Source organism: Ostrinia nubilalis, chromosome 15 (assembly GCF_963855985.1).
Source record: "Ostrinia nubilalis chromosome 15, ilOstNubi1.1, whole genome shotgun sequence".
In the NCBI taxonomy this organism is placed as follows: domain Eukaryota; kingdom Metazoa; phylum Arthropoda; class Insecta; order Lepidoptera; family Crambidae; genus Ostrinia; species Ostrinia nubilalis.
Window position 1 is genome coordinate 3,720,063 of NC_087102.1, and position 24,425 is coordinate 3,744,487.

Below are 24,425 nucleotides of genomic sequence, written 5' to 3' on the forward strand. Positions count from 1 at the left end.
GTCAGCTAGTTAAGAAATAAAATAAAGAAGGCTGTTATTCAGCTCCGATAACATGACAGTTTTATAATTTCTACTTTAAATGTAAGCGAGAAGTTGTTGTGTAAACTTGGGTAGGTAAATATACCTAATTGTATGTATTCTGACATTGAATCGAGCGAGATTTTAAAAATTCGCTTCCAAAAGTTTATTGAAGCCTTAGTCGACGCTCTCAAAAGACCTATTTATTATTGAAGTCTTTATTGGGTCTATTGTAAGGTATTAAAGTTTGCACTGCTTGTATTTATTGAGCCATCGGAGTCCATGCATGGTGAGGAAGAGAGGGCCGGTGCACGCGCGCCCTCCGTGGTAGTTGATCATCATGTAGTCGAAACAGTCCGTCACGCCGTCCTTGTTGCAGTCCTGGAAATTCAAATATTATAAGATTGTTTTTAAAGAATAGTTAAAACGTTTTAAACCCCTGGTGGTAAGCTAATTATGCTTACGAGTGGGTTCATCATAATTGTGGTGACTGTTAATCGGGGATGGATCGCGAGTCGACCAGTCCCACGCCTTCACCGTTCCGCACGTGACTTTTCACAAGATTTTCACAGACAAAGAATTTACAGAGACTAAAAAAAAAAAAAAGAAAAGTTGAGTGGCGACCACGGGACTGAAGACAGTGGGCAGGCCCCCACTAGGTGGACCGACGATCTGGTGTAGGTCGCGGGTAGTAGTGCAGGACCGGCCGTTATGAAAATCAGATGCCGATTTTACATTATGCGGAAATTAGCCAAGACTTGACTAAAAGCGGCAATAGATTGCAGCTGCTCGTCAATTTTTTTCAGAAACTAGCGCCATCTGGTGAGCGCTAAAATATTAGACGGGAAAATATTTCCGGAAGCTAACGTGCTTTAAACAAGCTTTTTATGGCTCACCTTTCCAAATCTCGCCATGTAGTTTTCCACAATCTTGATAGAGCAGTAGTAGTCCTTAGCGCAGTCCTCAAATGCTGAAAAATAAAATAAAAATAATTTGAAGTTTTGGTTGGTAGAGATTCTTTATTGTTATGGGTTCAAAATATTAGTGGACTATGCAAGGAAGTCTTTGTTTCTGAAGGTATCTTGTGCGAACTAAGTCAAATTCAATTCAAATTCTTTATTTTAATCCTACTAATATTATAATTGCGATACACTGTATGTTTGTTACTCTTTCACGCAAAAACTACTGAACGGATTTTGATGAAACTTTACAGTATTATTGTTATAATAACAGATTAACATATAGGCTATATAATTTATGACGATCTGTGAATAACTAAATTTCACGCGGGTGAAGCCGCGGGTAAAAGCTAGTTTAAGCTATAAAATCATCAGCTTTATAAGTATGCTCTGCCAATCTTACCCTCCACTCGGTCTGGGTTGTCCTCGGGCAGCGTAGGCCTCCCCGCGTCCACCCAGTACACACGGGAGATGTAGAAGGGCCCGCAGTACCCATCAGTGCACCCGTGCGACATGTCGCAGCCCGCCACGTGGCAGAGACACCGCAGACATGCCCCGCTCAGGTTCGTTATGTACACTCCTGAAAATGGTAGAGTAGGTGGTAATTTCGTAATAAGAAAAATAATGAAGGAAAAGTACTCTTCAATACTGTAGGTAGATAGAAAATAAAAAATAAATAAGTAAAAGAATGTATGTAACGTTCAAAGTTATCCGAAAATTCACCACCATAAATCATCCCACTTTTGGTATAGAAAATAATTTAAGATTTCATGGTTTTCCCTTCATTCGTAGGCAAAGAAATTCTGTAGACTGCACGCTAGAGTGTTTTCATTAGATTATTTAAAAAGTAAACAAGTACAGTACATACACTATATAAGTAATTAAATTGTTGTGAGTTTAACACCTACTTCATTATAACCCCAAATTATGTTGGATTTACCAGAGAATAACTAGCGAATACTGTTAACAAACTTACAAAATGAAAACAATAAAATCTCTGCTACCATTTGTAGCTAATTTCAGTAACTTCATCAAAATAAATTAAAAAATCACTTACCACACACTGAAGACAAACAAAACACAATAAACACAATCAAATACAGCACCCGCATGGTAAAAACTTAATAAAACTTAAAACTAGTGCACTAATTTAGCAAATTCACCACTTCAATCACGTACAAATAGTATTCAGTGTGCAAAAACATGTTAATATTGTTTGGATCCACAAGTAATACTGAGGTACACGCAGATTGTTCTTATTTCACTTACTGAATAGTAATCAGAATGCTCATTATTCTTAGAATTGGAATAGAGAAAAAATATGCGTAAAAAACTTTGGGCAGTTGATAGATAACCGCAGGCTAACTATAGGATCATTATAACGGCGTAGATCATCAGAAATTCAATCCATTTTATTTTATTTATTATGCGCCGTGGTTGTGGTTTACTTATAATTTGTTAAGCGTCCCCCGTATAGAGCTTTTTATGGATACACTTTCAAGTGTGCGAGATTGGCCAAGTCGAAAAAATAGCGACAAATGCTGAAAGATCTTGAAGCCGATTTTGCTGAAAACTAAAACTTCGTGAAAACTAAGGACATAATGAAGTTCGACCGTGTGACCGAAATATAATCTAGAGGATAAGATAAACACACCCTGTAGGTAGGTATTATTCCGTTATTTTATTTATTAGGATTTAGGATAAAGATCCAGTTAAGTATAAAGGAAACTGCAAACTAAGAATTACCTACTACTTACCCGGCAAACTTATCGCCTTTTTATAGGATTTTAATGGTGAAATAAATTATTCTAAGCGTTCCGGTAGTTGCTGAGCCTGTTCAATACAAACAATCTTTTCCGTATGATATTATTGTAGTTAATAAATAAATGCTAACGGGAGACCCTTAACTTTGTGTCGTGTTTTCTTTGAACACATTATTGTTACAGTGTTATTGTTAGCGGATCTAGGACGCGAGGCTTATGGTTTATTCATCGGTGTGCTTGAACTTTGCGTGCATCCGGGAGCTTTTGGCAAGCTGTTTTAAGTAATTGATCTAAGAAGCATCAAAATAAGATATCTATATCTATAAAAGCGAAAGGTCACTGATTGACTCACTTATTCATCACAGAAACTACAAGTGCAAGGAGTCTTTTTTGCATGGGGTTTCCTTTTAGAATGTAGGTGCTCACCAAGACGGGATTTTGCAAAATTCAACCCCTATGAGGGTAAAACGGGATCCACCCGCACGAAGACGAGGGCGGCCACTAGTACTAATTAGGTACCTACGTAGATATGAAAATATGATTCTTTGTTGTATTTTCAAATACTAAATAAACAAAATAAATAAGATGTGTCAGATCATGGATAGTAGAATTAAAATAAGTAATGAATAGTTTTTGTAATCTGCATTTATTTGTAAAACATTCAGCTTATTAAAAATACATAGTTTGATTGCACTTTTAGTATGGGGTAGATGTTTAATATCAATTAGTTAGTATCAATTTGATTCGTGGTCTGTTTACACTCTTGGCAGTATGAAAATTAACAATATGTTTGGATATCTTCCAGGGTGCACACTCTTTCGCAGCACTCTTCATGCAGGCTTCTCTTCCTTCTTCTGTTCAGGAAGACATCTGTAAAAATTAGGAAAAAGCAATGAGCAAGCTAACCTTACAATGAATAGGTATAGGAATAGGTATATTATCAATCTTCAGTAATTTTATTATAGGATCGACCAGTGGATCGATGCAAAAAACATTTCAAGACGTCAATAAAAACATTGGTTTTTCCGCTATCTATTTAGTTACTGTCGAACGTTTTGATTTAAACGTTAAGTTGGTACGTTAAAGAAGTTATAAATGCGCTATAAGAAAGTATATATAAGAAAGTCTTAGGACAGCTTAGGACTGATATCAATACTCGTTTCCTTTTCATCATTGAATCTATGTTATTAGCTTAGCCGTTACTGAAATCCAACGAGTTAAGGTTGAGAGTCCCGTGGGAGAGCTAGAGCTTAGAGAGAGGGCCTTACACATGGCGAAACTGCAATTCTTTTGTACTTGCCTACTTTTGTGTAAAATGTTTGTTTACAGGAAACTCACAATGCAACAGATTTAAATCGCAATGTGTTTGAATACAAGTTACTGAAATATTAGGAAATGTATTGAACATGTTTTTTTACTTACCAGAGTCACCACATACCACCGCCCTTACTTGAGCCAACCTCCTTCCACAGTATTTCTCTGGATTTGATTCATAGCTCTTCACCGTCACTAGCACCAGCAGTAGAGTTAGAAGAAACAGTTGCCACGACTTCATTGTTCTGAATCTAGTGTGAATGTTTTTTGAGGATAACTCTATAAATTAAACGAGAGAGATGATTTGCCAACAAATTCTCACAAACAAAGCAGCGATATCAGGGTGTCCGGCATTTTATAATAGCACCAGCTAGGTAATTAAATATATTATGATTCAAAATATTACTTATTTGAACATTAGTTGTGAGACCGCAGCTTCACCCGTTTGGATTTAAAACATAATATGTTACACAATAGTACATACAACAATTTATACTTAAAGATGTGCTAGTTTGTGAACTAAAGATTGAAATGAAAGATATAAAAAGTTACCAAATTTTTCTTCACGGAGTCTCTATAAAGCTAAATTAACGATTAACATTAGTTAATTTTCTAGATCTTCAGAAATAACGATATATCTACGAGCATAGGTAGCACTGGTGCTTTTCCTATTTACCTATTCTGTCATAAAAACAAACAGACAAACTGTTCAATCGTTTTATAGCTAAATTGATAAGCAAGCATGTGTCAACACTATCATTAACTACACATGTTGTTTGTTTCCAATTCATTACCTATTAGTTTAATTTCATTTTGTTGTTGTCCAATATCGTCCATGTTGCGGAAAACCCCAGTTCAGTTCGCGATAAACTTTCAGCTTACAAAGTGAAGATAAATCAAAGTAATTAAATTAATTCTTTGTAGTTTTTAATGAGTACCTACGGCAAAAGTAATAAAGGGAATGAAATAGGGACACATTCTGTGTTAATATTTTGTTCCAGAACGAAAACCAAGCGTAAAAACTACGGGCTATTGGATTTTCATTGGCATTCATTATTTGAAGTTACAAGTAGGTACCTACCTAGTTTTGATCAAAGACGGCATTATACTTTTTTGCATGCATTGTACTGTGGATGAACTATTTTTACGTGACGTGGGTAGGTAGAATAGAAGTGCCATTGGAGCTGTCGCCAAAATGTTGATGAGCAAAAAATGTGTTTGAGTAATAAAGTCGACAAGGGGACTAAACTATAATAAATTCAGCATTATATGCAAATCGAAATGAACAGTGAATAACCGGATGATTTTGACACATTGACCTTGGGCATTTGAGTACCAGTATTTACTTAGCGAAGCGCGAGCTTCATCCGGAATCCTCAACCACAGAGGACCTGGCTCGAATCTCTAACTCAAACTGCTGGAAGACAACAATGTGGTTTTCTGAATAAAGAAAAATAAAAATAAAATAAAATAAAATGCTTTTTAAGTTGTTGTTATGGGAATAAACTTAGCACTTAGATGGTGATAGTTGGCCAGGCGGACTAAGAATATACAAGGTGTTTGGTGGAATGTTAGACAAACTTCGTGGGTGTATAGGTAGGCTCATTTTGAGAATACAAATTCGCCATTATTAGTTCATATTATCTATCGTTTTCAAGTCTACTCTGTCAACTGTCGATTCCCAAATCATAGCGAATAATAAATATGTCACTGTGTCTGCTATTTTTAGAGTTTTCCAATATTGTGGAGTTGAATCAATTACGTATTTTTATCTTCTTCTTAACTATTCTATTGTGTGGTTTACAACTGAAACTGAGGTCATAACCCTGGTGTTTGACTATAAAGAACTTTATGAATGTGAACTGTAACTCTAGGTCTCTAACTCTAGAGACCTAGGTCTCTAGGGCTCCAATGGCCGTTTTCACCATCAATCCCTATTTTTTATTAAGTGACCCCTTTGAAAACAAAATTCCTGATGTGTTATCATAGGGGTCAAAAATTAGGGATTGATGGTGAAAACGGGCATAACTCTATGAAGACCAATTCGATGATTTTGATACGATTTCACATGCTTCTATACTTTAAAAACTCAAGTCTCTACAACCATTACCTTGTGATAAACAAGTGAAGAAGAAGAACTGTACGCTAAGGTTGGATAGGAAGGGTTATTAACGTTGAACAGGCAGGCAGATAAATGATTCCAATTCTTTTAATTTATTTATCTCTTTTATTTCAATAAACATAGTTTGGAGTTTTTATTTTAGGTACTGAAAAAATCAATGTTTATTGTTTTTCTCTCATTTCTTAAACATAAGACTAGTTACAACCTAAACTTGAAAAAAAAGCACGAGTATTCTTTTCATACTTATTTATCTACTAAACAGTTTGTGATATTTTTTATTCTTGAAAATTAATGATGGGTCATAAAAAAAATATTGTTCTCAGTCAGAATTGAGGCCCAATCCCGCAAAACATTTAAAAAGTAAAATAAAAAAATTAATGGGTGGAAAGTATTTTCATTCCATTTTGAATAAATCCTTGTGAATAAAGTTTCTCCATCCAAAGTTGACAAATGCTGGCTGAATACAAAAAAAAGTTTTGCGTATTAGGCCCCTAGGTCACACCACTTGCTGCGTCATTGTAGAGTTTCTAGCCTTGTTGGGCGGCGACTGCGGCCACGCATTGGTTGAATACATTGACGTAAGCGAAGGGCAGGTCAGCACCCTTGCACCCGTAGCCTCCCAGCTTGTGGATGGCCATGTAGTCGTAGCAGTTCACCTGGCCGTCTCCGTTGCAGTCCTGGAAAATGAAACAGGTTTTTAATGTTAGTTGCCAGCAGTGAACGGGTTTAGGTTGAAAATTAAGGAAGGGATTTGAGGCGCAAATAGGATTTGGGAAGTCTTAGGAAACGACATCGAAAACTCGACTTAAACACATACGTAGGTTCAAGAGTTCAAGAGTTCAAAAGTTTTTATTTTAATGTTGTTTCAAACAGGTATTAGTCTATTCTACAAAACATCTATACTAACTAATATTGTAAATGCGAAAGTAACTCTGTCTGTCTGTCTGTCTGTCTCTATTTCACGCCAAAACCACTGAACCAATTTTGATGAAATTTGGCATAGAGATAGTTTGAGTCCCGGGAAAGGACATAGGATAGTTTTTATCCCATTTTTTTGAAACAGGGACGCGTGCGATAATGTTTTTCTGTGACAGACAAAATTCCACGCGGGCGAAGCCGCGGGCGGAAAGCTAATTGCATTTATAAACCGAGATTCTGTCCTTGACCTTTGTCTATTTTTCTAGTTTGAGCTTCTTTAACGCATCTTACTGTTTATTTCTTACTCATAATAATATTTAGATGGCTTCGCTCATAAGTATGATGTCTTAACGAATGAGCTTTTGTATGACGGGTCATTCGGTTTTAAATAAACAAATACAACCTTGTCTCGATCCCTGAATGAATCGACGAGCAATCGAATAATAATTTGTTGGCTTTTGTTTCGCCCAATGATATTTAAGGCCACCCAGATGATGTCAGTGCTGGCTTAGTATGTTAATGTGGTGACATAGTATAATTTGCATCTTAACGTGATCAAAACACACGCATTATAGTTACCTATTATGTATTATAAGTGCAGATGTGACATTCACACTATTCCACACCCACTTTTAAGTTCGAATATTTATTAAAAACTCGTGAGTTTCGATGTGCCAGCTCCTTAGCTTGGCCTTTTCGCTACCTCATTCACTGTGCATTACTTTTCTCAATAGTTTGAAGTAACGAAAGTTGAGTAAGTAGAGTTTGTGAAGAGGGTGCGTAGATTTACGCCCGTATTCACAAACGATGCTTGCTTATGTGAAGCAGGAAATCGAACGCACAGAGTTGAATAGAGCTCTGTGATTGGTTCGTGTGTCACCCCGTGCGTCCACGCGCACTGTGAGACCTCATAGTAATGTTTGTGAATACGGGCGTTAGAAGCTTGGCTCTACATTTTGATGGTGCGAGCCATGGGTCTCGTTTTGTCAGCATTTTACATTAAAGTTTTTGGTGGATTAATACTATACTTAATCCAATGATAGAATAATGTAATGATAGACCTGTGTGTTACAAATTTTATAAATTTTAATTACCTGTCCGAATCTGGCCATGTAGTTCTGGACGGTCCTGGCTGCACAGTAGGGGTCGTTGGCACAGCTTGAGAATGCTGAAAATTATAAATATTTACATAAATTAAACTGGCTTAAAACGTTTCTTACGCTCATTTTCGCAAACGGGTATTTCTCATCGCCACGGTTCTCATCGTCACCTTCGTGGCGAATTTTATTTCTAACTTATTTCAACTTTTTGTAAACAAAAATTGTAGCGCTTGATGTGAAGATTGTATTCTCAATAAATCAGTCAAATAGTGAGTCTCGTTTGGAAGCTTTAACGTTTTGAATTTTTTGATGCCACGAAAGTGATTCTGTACTTCACAGCAATAATTTTTTCAAACTTTACTACTGTAAATGACTCTTAAGTGTTTATAAAACATGTATTTTGTCTTATTTTCATAGATAAATAGCAATAACATAATATAAATAGGTACCTACTTAAATACAAAATAAAATTTTACCGATTACGTCACCTACTAAGTTACAAGATTCTACGCAATTGATTTTAAGGGTGACACTGGTGGCATTCTGAAATGCTAAAGAAGCAAAAAACGGATTATCAGTACCTCAATAAAAAAGAACTCTAACTGATTATCAGTCCCTCAACAAAAATATTTTTTTTATTTAGGCCAGAGGGCCTCGTATTTTCGCCAACTTTTAACTCAAACTTCAGATTAAATTTATCTTACAAAACAGATACACAGTCACATATACAGACATACATACAGTCATACAGACAGACAACAAAAATACGAGGCCCTTATTTATTTATTGATGTACTACTTACCACGTATAATTTATTAGTTATTAAAATATTGTAAAAACATAAACACCAGTCACTATGTTTTAAAATAAACCAAAGCAAAAAATCACTTTCGTGGCCTAAAATCACCTTCGTGTATAAAACACCACGAAGGTGATGCCACGAAGGTGACGAAAATTTTAGTTTTTTATGAATTATGCTTAAATTTGAATTTAACGGTTCAAGTTGAATACTACACAAATAAGTCTAACATGTTAAGTTTTCAATGGCAAAGTTTCAATTAAATTGTTTAAATTTTAGAGGTAGAAAATATTGTTCAAGCAAGCGACGGTATATCTATGGATAATCACAAAAAGTTACGTATTTTTTTCGCGGAGAGACGATTGACCTATCTCACCTCCCCAATGGTCGAAGCGCGACTGACGTTAACCGAATAGAATGCTGTGATGGGTTGCTGGTGTTCGGTTTAACGGCAATCTTGTATTATTACTCAAAATTTTAGGTACCTAAAATCGTGTGACCAACGTATTTCGCTTTCTCAATTCAAAATTATTATAAGAAGATATTTTTTTGACTATTGTGTGGAAAGTATATTTAATTACGATGATTTTAGTATATGCTACACACAAATTGAATGAAAATTGTGAATGCAGTAACCAAATGTTTCATTGCAACCGAAGGTGTGACACGATGAGAACGCGAAAAATGACCCCGTTTTTTATCGTTTCATGTGATTTTTTCGTATTATTTTTGCTTCTATTACGATAAAATTTATTTTGTATGTAGCTAAATAGATATTTTATCATCTGATTCCAAAGTTATTGTTCTAACTTATACCGTTTATGAACTATTATTGTGTGACCATCAAATTTGAGTGTAAATGAGAAGTACCCAAACATTAGTTACTATTAATTAAGTCTCACAGCGCGCGTGGACGCACAGGGTGACACATGAACCTCATCACAGAGCTATATTCAACGCTGTGTGTACGATTTGCTGCTTCACTTAAGCAAGCATCGTTTGTGAATACGGGCGTTAGACAAACTAAATCTTTTGCCTTTGCCTTACCTAATATTTTGGGGCAATTGGAGAAGTGCTATAATGTACTTGTAGTTATTTATTTTGATAAATTGTATTCATATTAAATATTTAGTTTTGTTCTAAATTACGGTATAAAGAATTATCTAAATTGGCTATAGTAAAATGTCAAAGGTCACAATAATGGTTTTTCCTGTGAACAGCAAAAGGTCAAATCTATGCGCAAGCACATGTTTCTTTCAATGTCATATAACAATAAAATGAGTAAGCTTAATAACATTAAAACTTTTATTTTCTTCAAGTTATTTAAAAAACTGGATTGTGGACAATCTTTTATAGAATGTTTTGGAAACATGTCTTTTTAGTTTTTTGTATAAGTAGGTTCCATGTTACTTTGTGTTAGTAGGTATATTTGAATATTACCCAGTTACCTACTAAACATAAATATAAAACTGGTTCCGTCTTAGCAACCTTGAGTAAGAAGTAAGAATTATTATTTGTGAATAATTTTACGGATCATAAATCTAATTTAAGTATAGGCATTGTATTAGCAAAAGTTTGAATACCTAATATGAGTTCAAAATGTTAGAAATTGGATGAATTTTAGTTTTGAATTATACAAAATGGCAATTCACTCTGGTTCTTGAAAAGAAAAACTAACAAGTGAAGTGAGGAATCGAACCTGGGAAGGAATCTTACTTCATCTTACGTATTTATTTATTTATAATCTGCTTGAAAGCTCAAAGAAAGTCCAACGCGCCAACAAGTTATACAATACAGATAATTTATAAAATAATTTCAATATGTAAAATAGGTATTACAAGGCGATTGATTCTCAAGTCTTCAATTGTAAATGCCCCTTGCATTAACATGGCTTTTGCTTACCATCTGGATGGTCAGCCGGCAGGTTGTTGATGGTGGGCTTGCCGCCATCCGCCCAGTAGGGCCAGGTGATGTGGAAGAGGCCGCAGTGGTCGCCCTGGCAGCCGCTGCTCTGGCAGCCTGACACGGCCTGGCAGATGCAGCCGAGGCACACCTCTGTGACAGGCTGCGGGTTGCCTCTGAGTTCAGCTGGAATCAGAAAGAATATAAGTTAAGATATGTTTTTTTATTGAGTCTATCATGAACTGCTCCTCCAGAGCCTTTACTTGGTGTTCTAGAGTCTTAATTAATGACTGCTCGCAGCTTGGACCGTGACTATTTTAAACAATGTGTCATTATTATATTTAGGTAATTATTGACATTCAATTTTAAAGGAGGCATTAACTAAATTGTAGAGTCGACTGCACATTAAATACATTTTTGCTGCAAATCACACCTATTAATTACAAACTACTACATAAGATGCACAGTGAGTTTAAATTAGGGATATACCGTAGTAGGTGTTTGCTTAGTACCACAGTAAATAGTTAAGCTTCAACTCAAATTAAACCAATTAAAAGTAAAATGCAGAATATAGTGTTGTGACTTCTACCTAAAAGTATGTCGTCACTATTTTTCACAAGAAATTGTTGACCGTATGACCACAAAGTACCCTTGAAATATCATTCCAGAGTCCTTAGTATTCACCTCGAAACGTGTAAAATCGGAATGTCTGGTAAATCCATACATCCGCTATCTTGAGCGTAAATCGCCGATGGGGTCAAGGCGCTTCTACTCACTGGACCTTGTCCAAGTTTAACCAAGATGACACATTTGTACATAAAAATGTACAAGTAAGTACTTATTGTTTGCTTTCTGGAGAACAAAATAACGTATAATATGGAGAGGATTTAAAGCTCTATATTTTATGGGCTTCCGAAGAACGAAGGCAACTTCGAAGGTTTCATTCTTCTCAAGCAAACAATAGATGAAATAGTGGGGTCTAAGCGACGCTTAAGACTCCACACATTCACAAAAGCCTTCCCCAAGGTTTCCATAACGACTGGTCCAGGGCTGCCTGCATCCAGGCTCTTCCCGAGACCTTTACCAGATTGTAGATGTCCCTACCTCTCACAGGAGTCTGATATTCTCGAGGCATAGAAAACGTCGCAAATTAGAGAAAAAGTAATTACGTTAACAATGCGAAGATCCGAAAACTTTGCCAGAACGAATTTAGAATGGACATTGCATCGTGTCGGTGTGACCACATGATAAAGCGATGAAATTCATCGGCCTTTTCGATTTACAAGAGTACAGGGAAGGTTTACAACAAGATCTTACGCCTGTATTCGCAAACGATGCTTGCTTAAGTGAAGCAGAAAATCGAACGCACAACGTTAAATAGAGCTCTGTGATTGGTTCGTATGTCACCCTGTGCGTCCATCATAGTGATGTTTGTGAATACGGGCGTTAGGACATTCATGAGCAGCTAACTGTAAGTAGCTAAACGTATTGGTTTTTACTGGACAACAAAAGACGCGTTGTAACTAAATAGGCTAAGATATTACGAGTACAACTATGCAAACAAATGATGACAATGATCATTATACAATAGACGTCATCATTCCAATAATTGCATAACGTTACGCCAAAAAATTTCGATCAATAAGAGTTTTTTTATTTATTTTTAAACATCTGTGTTTCCCAAGACAAAGCAAGGAAAGTCCTAAAGAATAAAATAGAGTGGATCTAATCAATCTCCATTGAAAATAATCATGTTAAATCCTGTTAATTAGATATTTCTCATCTCGAAGTAAGAAAAGTATGTGGAATTAAATGAATTTGATCAAATGAATGAAATTCCCTTAAAGATTGTTTTCCATTTTCGATATTTTTGAGACTATTAGTCGAAATTAGTTCGTCATTGAAATCTAGTTATTAATTAGTGCCAAAATCTATTAGAGTACAATTCCGGTTGTGAAAATGCGTAATTGGAGACGATTAGAGTAAAAAAAACAACGAAACAGCATTTAAGTACCTCCTGGTACTGTAGGAAATGATTCGTTCAACTTGATGCTTATCAAATTTTAAGGTGCATGCCAACTAAGTAGATGATAAACAAATAAACTTAACTCTCATGTATACTTAAATTCTTATTGTTTTAAGAAACATTAAAAAAAAAAAGATTCAATGGGAAACTTTACGAAAAGTGCATATAGTTAGAAATATTTTTGGGATCCGTAGCTCAAAAGGAAAAAGGAACACAATACAACGAGGAAGCTCTTGGCCTGTATCTCACCAGATTAATTGTTATTTTTCAAGCTTTTAGGTAGCAGGAAGCCTTTGGACGCAGGCCGCTACCAACCGGGCAACATGGAAAGCATTGCATTGGGGGAGGCCTATGTTCAGCAGTGGTGAAATATTACGACAACAAAGTCTACTCTAGTTTGTACACACCTTTATTGTGGTTTTCCGACACGATGTAATCGGAGTTTATTCCGCGTACTTATTATACGAGCTTCCGTACATTTTCGCGCTATTTGCCTAGCCACAATTTGCAAAGCATTGTATAATAATTGAGATTAATGATACGATGGAAATTATCAGCGCTATGACTAGTTTAAGTTAAATGGGTTTTTTTATATGTATAATAGTAGAGTTGAATTTTCTAATTTACGTAAGAACACAATGTTTTGTTTAAACGCTGTAAGTAAAGTAAATTGTGGTGCCAATATTTAGTGGTTATTCATATCAAGAGCGAGATTTTCACGTAATTTTCAGAATTTTCTTCCAGAACATGTGACAATGAGGTGCTCCTGCGTCAAAATTGTAAAAAAAGTATCTATGTTATTTGGGTGCAGACCTAAAATGAATCCTAAACTTCACCCAAAATATTAAATAACCCCTCACAAAAAAGAATCCTGTTACCAAACTTTACGGTTACCTACATTTAATATTTTGAATGTTTAAAAGTTTTATTAACTAATACAAGTTTAAAAAGACCGTTATGAACTCCGATCTAGACCAATTTATTTATTTCTTCCTGTCTTAATTAGTTTCAGATTGGCTGTAGATCTAGGCAGATCAACAGGTCATATTCATCATTTATGTTATTAAGATAAATACGAGTAACATAGGTATAATATTGATAGGGATCGAGGTCCGGTTGCGGTTGTCGTAAATAAGGAAATTAGATACAAAGAAGACACACGGATGCTAGGGAAAATAAATGAGGTGCTGTTATAACTGGCTTGTCAATTTGTGCATCTGTGGGTACAATAGAATTTGAAATTGTTAATTTATCCTCTGCACTCAATGTGTGAGTGGGTGGGTGTATGTACCATGTAAAAAAGTTTTATTTTATTTATTTATTTATTTTTTTATGAAAGAAAGGATAAATAAAAGATATCTACCGTGCTATATCTAAATAATGTTAGTTTTTAGGGTTCCGTACCTCAAAAGGAACCCTTATAGGATCACTTTGTTGTCCGTCTGTCCGTCCGTCTGTCAAGACCCTTTTTCTCAGGAACGCGTGGAGGTATGAAGCTGAAATTTATATCAATTACTCAGGTCTACTGTCCCTTGAAGCTGTGAAAAAATCAAACTTCTAAGCCAACGCAATCAAAAGATACAGCCGTTTATGCCGCAAATTTTCGACACTTGCAAGGGAATCAAAACCTACAGGGTGCTTCCCGTGAACTCAGAATCTTGAAATTTGGTACGAAGCAACGTCTTATAGCATAGATAAAGGAAAAATTACGAAAACCATAAATTTTTAGTTACATCACATAATATATATTTTTTTAATAATTTTAAACTTACTACCCATTTCCTCATAAACGCGTAGAGGTATTAAATTGAAATTCATACCAAATACTCAGGTCTATAATACCTTTAAGCTGTAACAAAATCAAACTTCTATGTCAACGCAATCAAAAGAAACAGCAATTTAAGCTGCATTTTGAAACTCGCAAGTACTCGCAAGGGAATCAAAACCTAAAGGGTACTTCCAGTCGACCTAGAATCTTGAAATTTGGCATGAAGCAACGTTTTATAGCACACATAAAGGAAAAATTCCGAAAACCTTAAATTTTTAGTTACATTACAAAATATATATTTTTTAATAAATATAAACTTATGAATTTCATTTTGCAATAAAAATACCATAGTTATGACTCGATTGTCGTAATGAACGAACTTTGTAAACCTTGCAGGTTTGTACGGAACCCTCGGTGCGCGAGTCCGACTCGCACTTGGCCGGTTTTTTTCCAATAGATAGGTACTTTTAGAGTGTCGAGTTGCGTGTAGTCAATATTGTAGAAAACAACTAAGTTCATTAAAAATTTAAAAAGGAACAACTTTAGAAACCAATACTAACAAAGGCCGGTTCATAATTAACAACGCAAACATAAAAATACTAATGCAATATTAATAAATTCACATTCTATTCTAGTGATTCATCTCAACGATTTTAAATCGATTTCACGAGTATTCGATTTTTGCAAAACAAAGTAACTGCACAGTAACTGTGTGAAGCTACATTATACAGCCTTCTTGTATTTTTTAAATCTATAATGAACAAGAAAACTATGTCGTCGGACGAGTATCAGGTCTAGTCCTGAACCGGTCGCAGCCGGACGCCTTTATTGCCATGATAGCTGGATATTTTAATTAGGTCTTCAGCTAGGATCCTGGACCAACTGTATACTATGTTTAAAACTAGTAAAATCAAGAATACTTTGCTGTCCCTCTAGAAAATGTAACTTTCCTGAGATCAAATTTCGCTATCGCTTCATAGAGCGAAGTATTTATAAAGAAAAACATTTTGGAGCTAAGCTTTTTTCTATTGAAAATTATTCCTTTTCTCTGTGCTGTACTGAATTTTTTTTCAGTGAGCATACTCGTATAAAGCGTAGGCTTGGTACTATTACTTATCTGTGGCGTGTAGGTAAGGTTCATGAAAGAATGCTAGACATAGGTAAGTATTCGTCAAGCGAATGCCCTATGTGGTACGACTCATTTATTTTGTATTTATCAAAGACAGGTATATTGTACTTTTGCACATATAGGATATTCTGTATTAATTTTATATTGAGCTTTTGCGTATGTAACTACAATTGTAGGTACATGATCTGTCTCTCAGAGTAGAATTTAGCAATATTTAGCCTAACACTGACTGTTTGCATTTAAATTGCGTTATGTGTCAATGTCAAGCACTTGACCGCATCACGGACACTTGACACACAAACAAACATTAAGTAGGTATGTAGATAGTGAGAAAAATGCGCATCTTCTTTTTATTTAATTCTAAAATTATACGACTTTGAAACCTACTACCTATATTGCGAACTGCGACAAATAGAAAATGAAATATTAAGTTACTTATTTTGTTTTTAAGTGCATGTAAGACTAGTTCCAAAAACTAGCTTTTGACAACTAGTAATTTAATTAATTAAACTGACACAAGTTCTTGCTTGACAATGAACACCTAGTTTAAAGCGACGTAGTTAATAGAAACAAATTGCAACAATTAAAACAGGCGTTATAATTTTAACTTCGCTACATAATTGTTTATGATTATTTCACGATAATTATACTGATCATATCACTAACAATGGTGAGTAATTGATTGGAAATTAATTTGCAATAAATACTGCATTAAACTGTCATTATGCGATGTTTGTCAGCATTGAGTTGTCTCAGGTTCGATGTTTATGATCATTTTAATCGTCATTATTTATGCTGTATTGCGGAAGTCAAATGTAAATCTACTTGTAGGTTTTTTTTAAATGCAATCACAAACTACTTAAACTTGTCTACAAAACTTTAAAAAAATCTTTAAACCAAGTTTTTAGGCATTTAACATTTACAAAGATCGGTTTATTATCGGTTTACCTATTCGTAAGAAAAGCTTTTTCATTAATTGAATAAGCTTTAAAAAATTTGTCTTTTTATTTAAATAATTTACACTCAAAGTTAACAGCGCCTAAAAATGCTTATAAAATGTTAAAACTTATAAGTATTAATAATAACGATTTACTCATCACGCTTTATTTTTATGGTATGAATTGAAAAAAAGTTTTCTTACAAGGTTAAACTTGCTATAAAGTGAATAACTTGGCATTAAATATTCATAAAGTTACCTTTGAGATCAGCAAAGTAGGCATTACTTTTGTGTAAACGAAGATTATGATAATTTTATGTCAAGTTGTTCAATAAAATTGGACGGTAGGTAAATACGAGTGATCCTTTTATCTTAGTGTGTTAAAAAAAGCTATATTAAAAGTTTGAAGATTAACTAAAAACTGACATTATGTCATTAGAGAAGTTTTTAATCAACACTCACATAATTTAGCAGTTGAACCGTGGGTCAGTTAAGATAAATATTGTAAATATAGGTATTGGTCATCACTGAATGTCTTGATTGATCGATTGTCTTTTAATTTAAATAGAGTATTATAAGGCTTTTTTTCTAGCAAAGCTTTCGTGCAGTGCTTCCACAAATAGGCCATGAAGCATTTTTATGTACCTGTTTCACTTAAATAATAGCACTAACTCATCAAAAATGTTGCGATATTGCAAAAAAGGTTTAAGGTAAGTAATCTAGTCTAGCTTAACTTTAAAAATATGTAAAAAAATGCGGTATACTAACAGACATCGGCGGCGCACACGGCGATTAACATTAATATGGCACTGAACTTGATCACGGCGGACGCCATTGCGTCGATTAAAATTTAAAAAAGTAAAAACAAAACTAAATGCTAGGTTCGCGACGAAGTTGCTCGCGCACTGCGGTCGACTGGCGGCGGCCGAGGCCACGATCGACTTATATGGATGGGATTCACAGTGCTGTGTGAAATTTTTATTGGAATTCATATTTATTATGGCCAGTTTGATGATTTCCTCTTATTGAGATTATAGGCTTACTGTGTAAAAACCTAAAAACGGATTACAGTATTTAAATCATAGATCCAGAGGTACGGTTCTTACAGAAAATTAGCGGTCAAGTTTGCGTAGCTAAAACGTCTGTTCTTGTAGGTATCTTTATGTATCATTTCTAGATTCATAGGTATGTATATCGACGAGATGTCCTCAAAAATTACAGGTTCACCATTTGGAAAATGTAATTTAGCATACAAAGAGCAATATAAGGGCACGCATACATTTTCTTAATAAATGACCTTAGAGATGAAATCTAATTTAATCTTACTTTGGTAAATCCCAACACTTGTTTTTAAATTGATAATTCCCAGAAATTATGTATTATTATCAGGTATAAGGCATTCTTATTTTAAGACATCCAAAATGACATTCAACAATGTCCAGGATAATTTCATACCGAATGCCCATAAATCATACTAGGAACTGCATTTATTTTATAATTGCTATCGCGTCATCTGTTTTAGATGTGACGTGTTAGTGACGTCATGCCTTTGTGATGTCATACAAAACACAAAAGGTGTAAAGGAATGTTAGCGTGGTGCAGTGCAAACTTTGTTGGTCAGTTAGGTTTTCAACCATCGAGGTTAAGCAGCTATAAACAATAGGTCAAGTATACGCCCTTCAGTACGGTGGGCGGGCGATATTTTAGTAAGATGGGCGGAAACCAAAGTAGATTAGCACCTAATTGAGACTTGTAATAAGTAGGTACTTCTTACTTACATATTCTGTAGCAAAGCTCAGACAGAAGTCAATTCAAAGTCCAGCATATACTTAAGCAGACATTAAGTATAATAAGTATGGCTTAAGAAATTATAGTACCTTTGTAGGGGGATTTACGAGTGTCACTATTTCACTTCTGCAGGATACGGGAGAGTATACTGATGATGAGGATGATGACAAAGAAGCCTAGCTGACCTTGCATTCCCTGATGGAGATTGTTGACAATGTCCTGTTACTTATGTGTCATATTTCTTGTAAGTAGGTCCGTTATTTTGTTATATTACTCAAGTATTAGGTCCAGGATAAATCTGCAAAATATGATTCAGAGTTTAAATACCATTACAAGAAATTGTAAAGTCACGTACGACTTAGGACTAATTCCTTCTTAAGTTCTAAAATATTACATCCTGCTTCGTACTTCCCTATCTATAGGATGAAGGTTTAGTTGACTAAAGCCTTAAGTTTCGGGCATTTTCTATTATTAATATAAGCAAGAGAAACATAAAGGTACCTGCCAAATTTAAGAGAAAATCTGCCAAAGAACAAAACTTTACCTAAGTACATAGTATAAAAACAATATGATTCTTTTAGGCCCGATTCTACCAAACTTTTATCCGAGAATAACTCCTGGTATAACTGGCACATTGGCAGTTTCACTGTGGGAAATATGTATTAACTGACGATTTATTGTGAGATTAATTTACTCTTGTTTGGTCGAATCCACCCTTAGTGGAATAAACACCCCTTTGTATTAAATTAATCAAAGAATACAACATAGCGAATCTAGAACATTTGTTCTTGTTTGATTCAGAACAACAAGCAGGTACCTACCTAGGTTTAACCACAACTGACTTATTTTAAAAGAATGCAACTACACCACAAAATTGCGGATGTAAGAAGGAGGAGTAGCTGGTTGCGTTCGCAATACGTACTAGTTTTGTTTTTGTGTTATTATTTCCTGATTCTGCAGTTGAGTTGGTTCAGAAAACTTTAAATGTCATCGTATCACGAACTGAGACAGTTACACCTACATCACGCGAACCATTGTTTTGGATTTTTATTACATTGATATATCGTAGGTACCTTTAATTACTTCATATTTTAGAAACACATAGGTACTGGCTACTGGGAAGCTATACTGTTCGTTCGTTCGTTTCATGGGAATGACTTCATTGCTGGACAAAGGCCTCCCCAAGGGTCTACTGTGCAGTTTACTACTAAAGATTCTAAAATATTGAATCAATTTCTTCAAATTCCAATTCAAAAATCAAAATCAAAATTATCTTTATTTGTTTAGACTAATTAAATTAGTACTTGCAAATCGTCAAATGCTCTTAAGGAGCCTATACATGTCTCATTCTTTTTTTGCCCTACCAGCGCTTCGAGACAAACATTTGGCAAGCGCTGAGAAGAAGCGCCGCAACAAACTCAGTCACCACTGTCTGCCAGTTTAAAAATATAAAAAAGTAGGAAGTTACAATACATTCAGAAGCAAGTTACTTACCACGCGCTCCCGTTGATAGAAGGTGGCCTTTAAGACGCCCATCCAGCACGAGACCGCGTGGCAGTTTTGAGTATATTTCTTTAGTGCCGTGCTAATTTCTAGGTTAATTGTTGCGTTTTGATACATTATATATTTTATGTCAGGTATATCTTTCCTTGACCAGTCCCCGAAGGCAGCGCCTGTTCACAGACATGACGTGTGAACCAGCCATCGCTTCACTCGACCATATTATAGGGAATGTAACGACCCGCCTCACACGCCACTACCCCAGAGACATTTTAGTGAGCATGACAAGTCAAGATATCCTTCTGGCCAAGTGCCAGATAAAAAACTATTTAGGAGACAAGGCAAGAAAACTCTAGAGAGAAAAGCAAGGCACCATACAAAACCGTGTGGTAGTTTTAAATAAATTGTATATATTTATATTTCCCCGGTTGCGTGGGAAAAAGCGCAGAATGAGATAGGAATAAACCGTTAGGTACCCGTTCAACCCTTAGAAGGTGTTACGAGCAGTAAACTAGTGATTAGACATGTTCTAGGCTGATAACGGTGTAGGGTTGTAAACTGGTTTTCGTTGAAAACTTCTACTTTAAACTTTCCATCGTCTTTAGGGCCCGTATTATAGGCATGATCAGGCTTGAATCTACACCCATAATAAATGCAAACTCAATTAAATATCATACTATAATGAGCCTTATTAATATGACCAGATTAGAAAATCCGCTATATCTTCTGTTATTTGTAAAATAAAAACAACGTTTTTATTTTTCACTCTATAAAACGGAGTCAAACCCTTATCCCATAATTTTCTAAGTATCGGGTAATGTTAATGATTACTCTCTTTAAAAATAAAATAAATAATACATATAGGTTTTAATCGCTATTCAGTTTCTAACATCGTTTCTAACGCGTTGAAGTCTTTAATATGGCCGAATATTTGATAATTATCTTTTCTACTCGTGTATCTTAATTACTAACTTATTCTAAGGTCGAGTCGATCGTCATAACAAGCATAATATTTTAGGCATTAGCAGGATTTGCACAAATCACTTTTTAATTAATATCTTAATTAAATTTTAAATGGTCTTATGACGAAGACCGGATGTATTAATCTACAAAGTAGTACCTCTTACACATTCATCGTATCATAATTCTTATTTAATCTAGAATAGATTCCGGTATTGGCTTTATTAATTACAAATAGAATTAACTTTTTTGAACTCCTGATAGGTTTTCTACATTAACGCTGTGACCGTTATTCTATATGTTAATGAAACTACAATATACAATCTATGAGTTACTATAATCCAGTTTGGCAATTTTTTGTACAATGGACATTGTTTTATGAAAACAAAAAATGCTACCAGTGTGTATGAACAAGAATATAATGAACTCTTGAAGAAGAAGACAGTGAGTTAGATCGCTAGTTGAAACTCTGTTAAATCGATTCAACTCGTACATTCGTAGCCAGTCACTTTGTCCGAGTTCTTCAATATGTTACTATATAGAAGCAACCTCCATTGTGTAAGTACTTTGCAAAGAATACAGAGCCCCGATTACGGTAACTTTTAACGTTTCCAATCCAGACGCGCTTCATCGATTCTGCGATACGATTGGTCAAAACAGCTGACGTACGCTGTTGGTTGAACGACCAATCGTATCGCAGAATCGAGAAGCGTGTCTGGATTGGAGACGTTAAAAATTACCGTAATCGGGGCTCAGATTAGAATGTAAACAAAAAGATTACTTTACCGGCATGTGAGTAAGTTGTCACGACCTCGGAAGGAGGATATTAGGCGTAATGTAAGTTTAGATTGAAATCAGCGCAAATAAGTTGTTTCGAACCGGCAGGAACAATAAACTCCGCGAATCGAACAAGGTTTAGTGAATAATTCCGCGGTGATTCATTTGTTTTTTTATAACCGCAGTAAACTTTTTAATGTAATTCTGTCGCGTGTATTTAGCTCAACATTGCTGTAAAAAAGCTATGTAAAATATCGTCAGAGAACGTATGCTTACGCAATGCAGTCAATAAAGTCCACCCACAAGGTGGACCGACGACCTGATAAAGGTAGCAGGAAGGCGCTGGATGCAGGCCGCTGCCAACCGTGCGATGTGGAAGTCATTGGGGGAGGCCTATGTTCATCAGTGGACGTCCTGTGGCTGAAATGTAGATGATGTATTAAATTAAATATTACATTTTTCTAAGTGATCTAAATGGTTAAAGCTCTCATTTATTGCTTGATAAATGTATTAGTAGATCGACAACCTCAAGACGATATGAATTTTAAGTACCTATAGCACTATTGTCAGTGGCTGGATGAAAAAATCAGGATAATATCGTGCTCGTGGTAGAGTGCAATTGAGTTTATCTTTTGTAGTGATTGTTCGCCTATTCAGGCATCGTTACGAGGCTTGCTTGATCCTATCTTCATTTACATAGTAATCTTAACGATTGTATATTGTGATTGTTCGTGTCGTTCGTTTAAAAATTGCCATGTCAATGCACTCTGGATCATTATAGGTGCGACGACTGGGTTCAACAAACTAATAAGAAGTTTGTTGCCACATAAAATACTAAATGACTTAGCAACAACCTGATTATAGGGAGTTATAAGTATTTTTGGATTAGGGACCTGAAATTTTGAAAATAAACTACCTTGAGTGTTTTTGTCAGACGTAGATTCATTACACAGGTTCCGAATTGAAAATTAGTCCTCTGCAATATCACATTATGGAGGTACACACACATATATTGAGAGTGGGTGTATGAGAGAATTGAAATATCCTACACTCCTATCATAGTGCAGAGGACTGTTATTTCTTGAGATAGTTCTATACCATAGCAGTATTACTTAAGTGCTGAAAATGACCCGGTTTACGACGAGCATAACACAGAGAACGTAATAGCATAATACTAATAGCACCCACCCACCCACCACACACCACATCATCATTTTACCTAAGGAGTTTCAATAGAACCTCCAGTCAGCGTTTAAGGAATTCAAAGTTTGCGCCACCTAGTAGTATAGGTGTACCAGAATCTCATGGCAAACAAAAATATTGGAAAAGTGTGTTTTTCATATGGCAATTGTCTATGGTTTAATTGTCACCTGTCAAAGAAAATTATGAAATCTGTCAGTCGCTGCAAAAATTTTGTAATCTCTTCTTGACTATTTGTTATTTTTGTGAAAAAGTCGAAAAAGCTCAAGCAAGTCATATTGTTTTCAATGTGAATTGTAAAATAAGGCACAATTCAAAGTCAATCTTTGATTCTAAACGCGCCGTCGAGTTGACAGTGAGTTGGACTGAAATGTTTGATACATTTAGCTTATTACCCAACTGCGTCAGAAGGAGTGTTATGTTTTTTTATTCTTACTTAATAGCAGCTTTATCGATGTTTTCAGGTATATCTCACAAATTGGTGCAGAGGAATGGTCAAAATGTTATGACCATGTAAAGAAAATTGAAAAAGATTTCATGAAGCAAGATTGAATAATGGAGAAGTTTCCAATTTTTTTCTTTTAAATAAACTTGAAATAAATATAAGTAAAACTAATAATTATTGTGAAAGAATCATGAAAATATATCTACAAATAAATAAGTTACAGGGCCCTAAAGTTGCGCATAACTATTCACGACGTTTTGATCGGTGTATTCACGCACGACAGTCATTCGGGGTACAAACAGTAAATCACCCCTGATCCAGTGCTGTTGACAGATTCATATTTTTTTTAAATCTATTTCTATTTTTTTAAGTCACTCAAGATTCTTTCTTAGTAAAATTTTGTAACCTTTTCTTAAATATACCAGACCTGGCCATTTATACAAAAAGAACGGCACCACCTGTTCCAATTCCACGCCAAAATAAGTATGTAGGTAATTTAAATAATTAATTTCACAGACATTTCTAGATCGATTTAAAAAAAAAACTTCATCGTCTTTTTAGTTTTGGTATATATTTTAATCCCATTCAGAGAAATACAGTTTTTTTTAACATCAGGAAACTTCTCCATTGAAATGTTGGAAGAACAATTTATTTACAACACCTCTTTATCTTGATCATCTATTGAAGAACAAGAAATGCAAGTGGAGTTCTTAGAATCGTTTTCTAGTTCTGAATGAAGTGATAAAAGTATGGTGCATAATAAAATTAGTTACTTTAAGTAATATACGATTTATTTATAACAACATTCTTCATACACATACCTACCTAAAATGTATATTCGTACTTCACGTTCATTAATATTAAAGTCATAAAGTAAAAAATTAAATAGTATCAAGATCGTTTATTCCAATTTCCCCAGTATTGCTCTCAACAAAGTTTATTTTCCCTATTTGCCATGAGATTCTGGTACACCTATAATAGTGTGGAATTTTGTTTATAG

The 24,425-nt window shown here is 35.0% G+C and overlaps 2 protein-coding genes and 1 long non-coding RNA gene across 3 annotated transcripts; all 3 read right to left on the reverse strand.

Moving 5' to 3' along the window:
• Window positions 1-224: 224 nt before the first annotated feature.
• Window positions 225-3,121, reverse strand: LOC135078771 (lysozyme-like). Its single transcript, XM_063973326.1, has 4 exons — window positions 2,035-3,121; window positions 1,381-1,557; window positions 915-988; window positions 225-399 (listed from the first exon to the last, which is right to left on the reverse strand). Exons 1-4 carry the CDS (start codon window positions 2,087-2,089, stop codon window positions 259-261), a joined length of 447 nt encoding a protein of 148 aa, XP_063829396.1. The 5' UTR covers window positions 2,090-3,121; the 3' UTR covers window positions 225-258.
• Window positions 3,122-3,366: 245 nt separating this feature from the next.
• On the reverse strand, window positions 3,367-4,496 carry LOC135078431 (uncharacterized). Its single transcript, XR_010258603.1, has 2 exons — window positions 4,163-4,496; window positions 3,367-3,610 (listed from the first exon to the last, which is right to left on the reverse strand). It is a non-coding gene; the product is annotated as an uncharacterized LOC135078431 (long non-coding RNA).
• Window positions 4,497-6,319: 1,823 nt separating this feature from the next.
• Window positions 6,320-17,688, reverse strand: LOC135078772 (lysozyme-like). Its single transcript, XM_063973327.1, has 4 exons — window positions 17,524-17,688; window positions 10,896-11,081; window positions 8,189-8,262; window positions 6,320-6,853 (listed from the first exon to the last, which is right to left on the reverse strand). The coding sequence occupies exons 1-4, from the start codon at window positions 17,588-17,590 to the stop codon at window positions 6,704-6,706; spliced, it is 477 nt and encodes a 158-aa protein (XP_063829397.1). The 5' UTR covers window positions 17,591-17,688; the 3' UTR covers window positions 6,320-6,703.
• Window positions 17,689-24,425: the final 6,737 nt, after the last annotated feature.

Excerpts from the sequence above, each read along its gene's own strand:
- LOC135078771 (XM_063973326.1), bottom strand. The coding sequence starts at position 2,089 with ATGCGGGTGCTGTATTTGATTGTGTTTATTGTGTTTTGTTTGTCTTCA. Across the intron at positions 989-1,380 it reads CAACCCAGACCGAGTGGAGG|CATTTGAGGACTGCGCTAAG; the intron begins GTAAGATTGGCA and ends TTTATTTTTCAG. Across the intron at positions 400-914 it reads ACATGGCGAGATTTGGAAAG|GACTGCAACAAGGACGGCGT; the intron begins GTGAGCCATAAA and ends TTGAATTTCCAG.
- LOC135078772 (XM_063973327.1), bottom strand. The coding sequence starts at position 17,590 with ATGGCGTCCGCCGTGATCAAGTTCAGTGCCATATTAATGTTAATCGCC. Across the intron at positions 11,082-17,523 it reads CGTGTGCGCCGCCGATGTCT|CTGAACTCAGAGGCAACCCG; the intron begins GTTAGTATACCG and ends TTCTGATTCCAG. Across the intron at positions 8,263-10,895 it reads GCCGGCTGACCATCCAGATG|CATTCTCAAGCTGTGCCAAC; the intron begins GTAAGCAAAAGC and ends TATAATTTTCAG.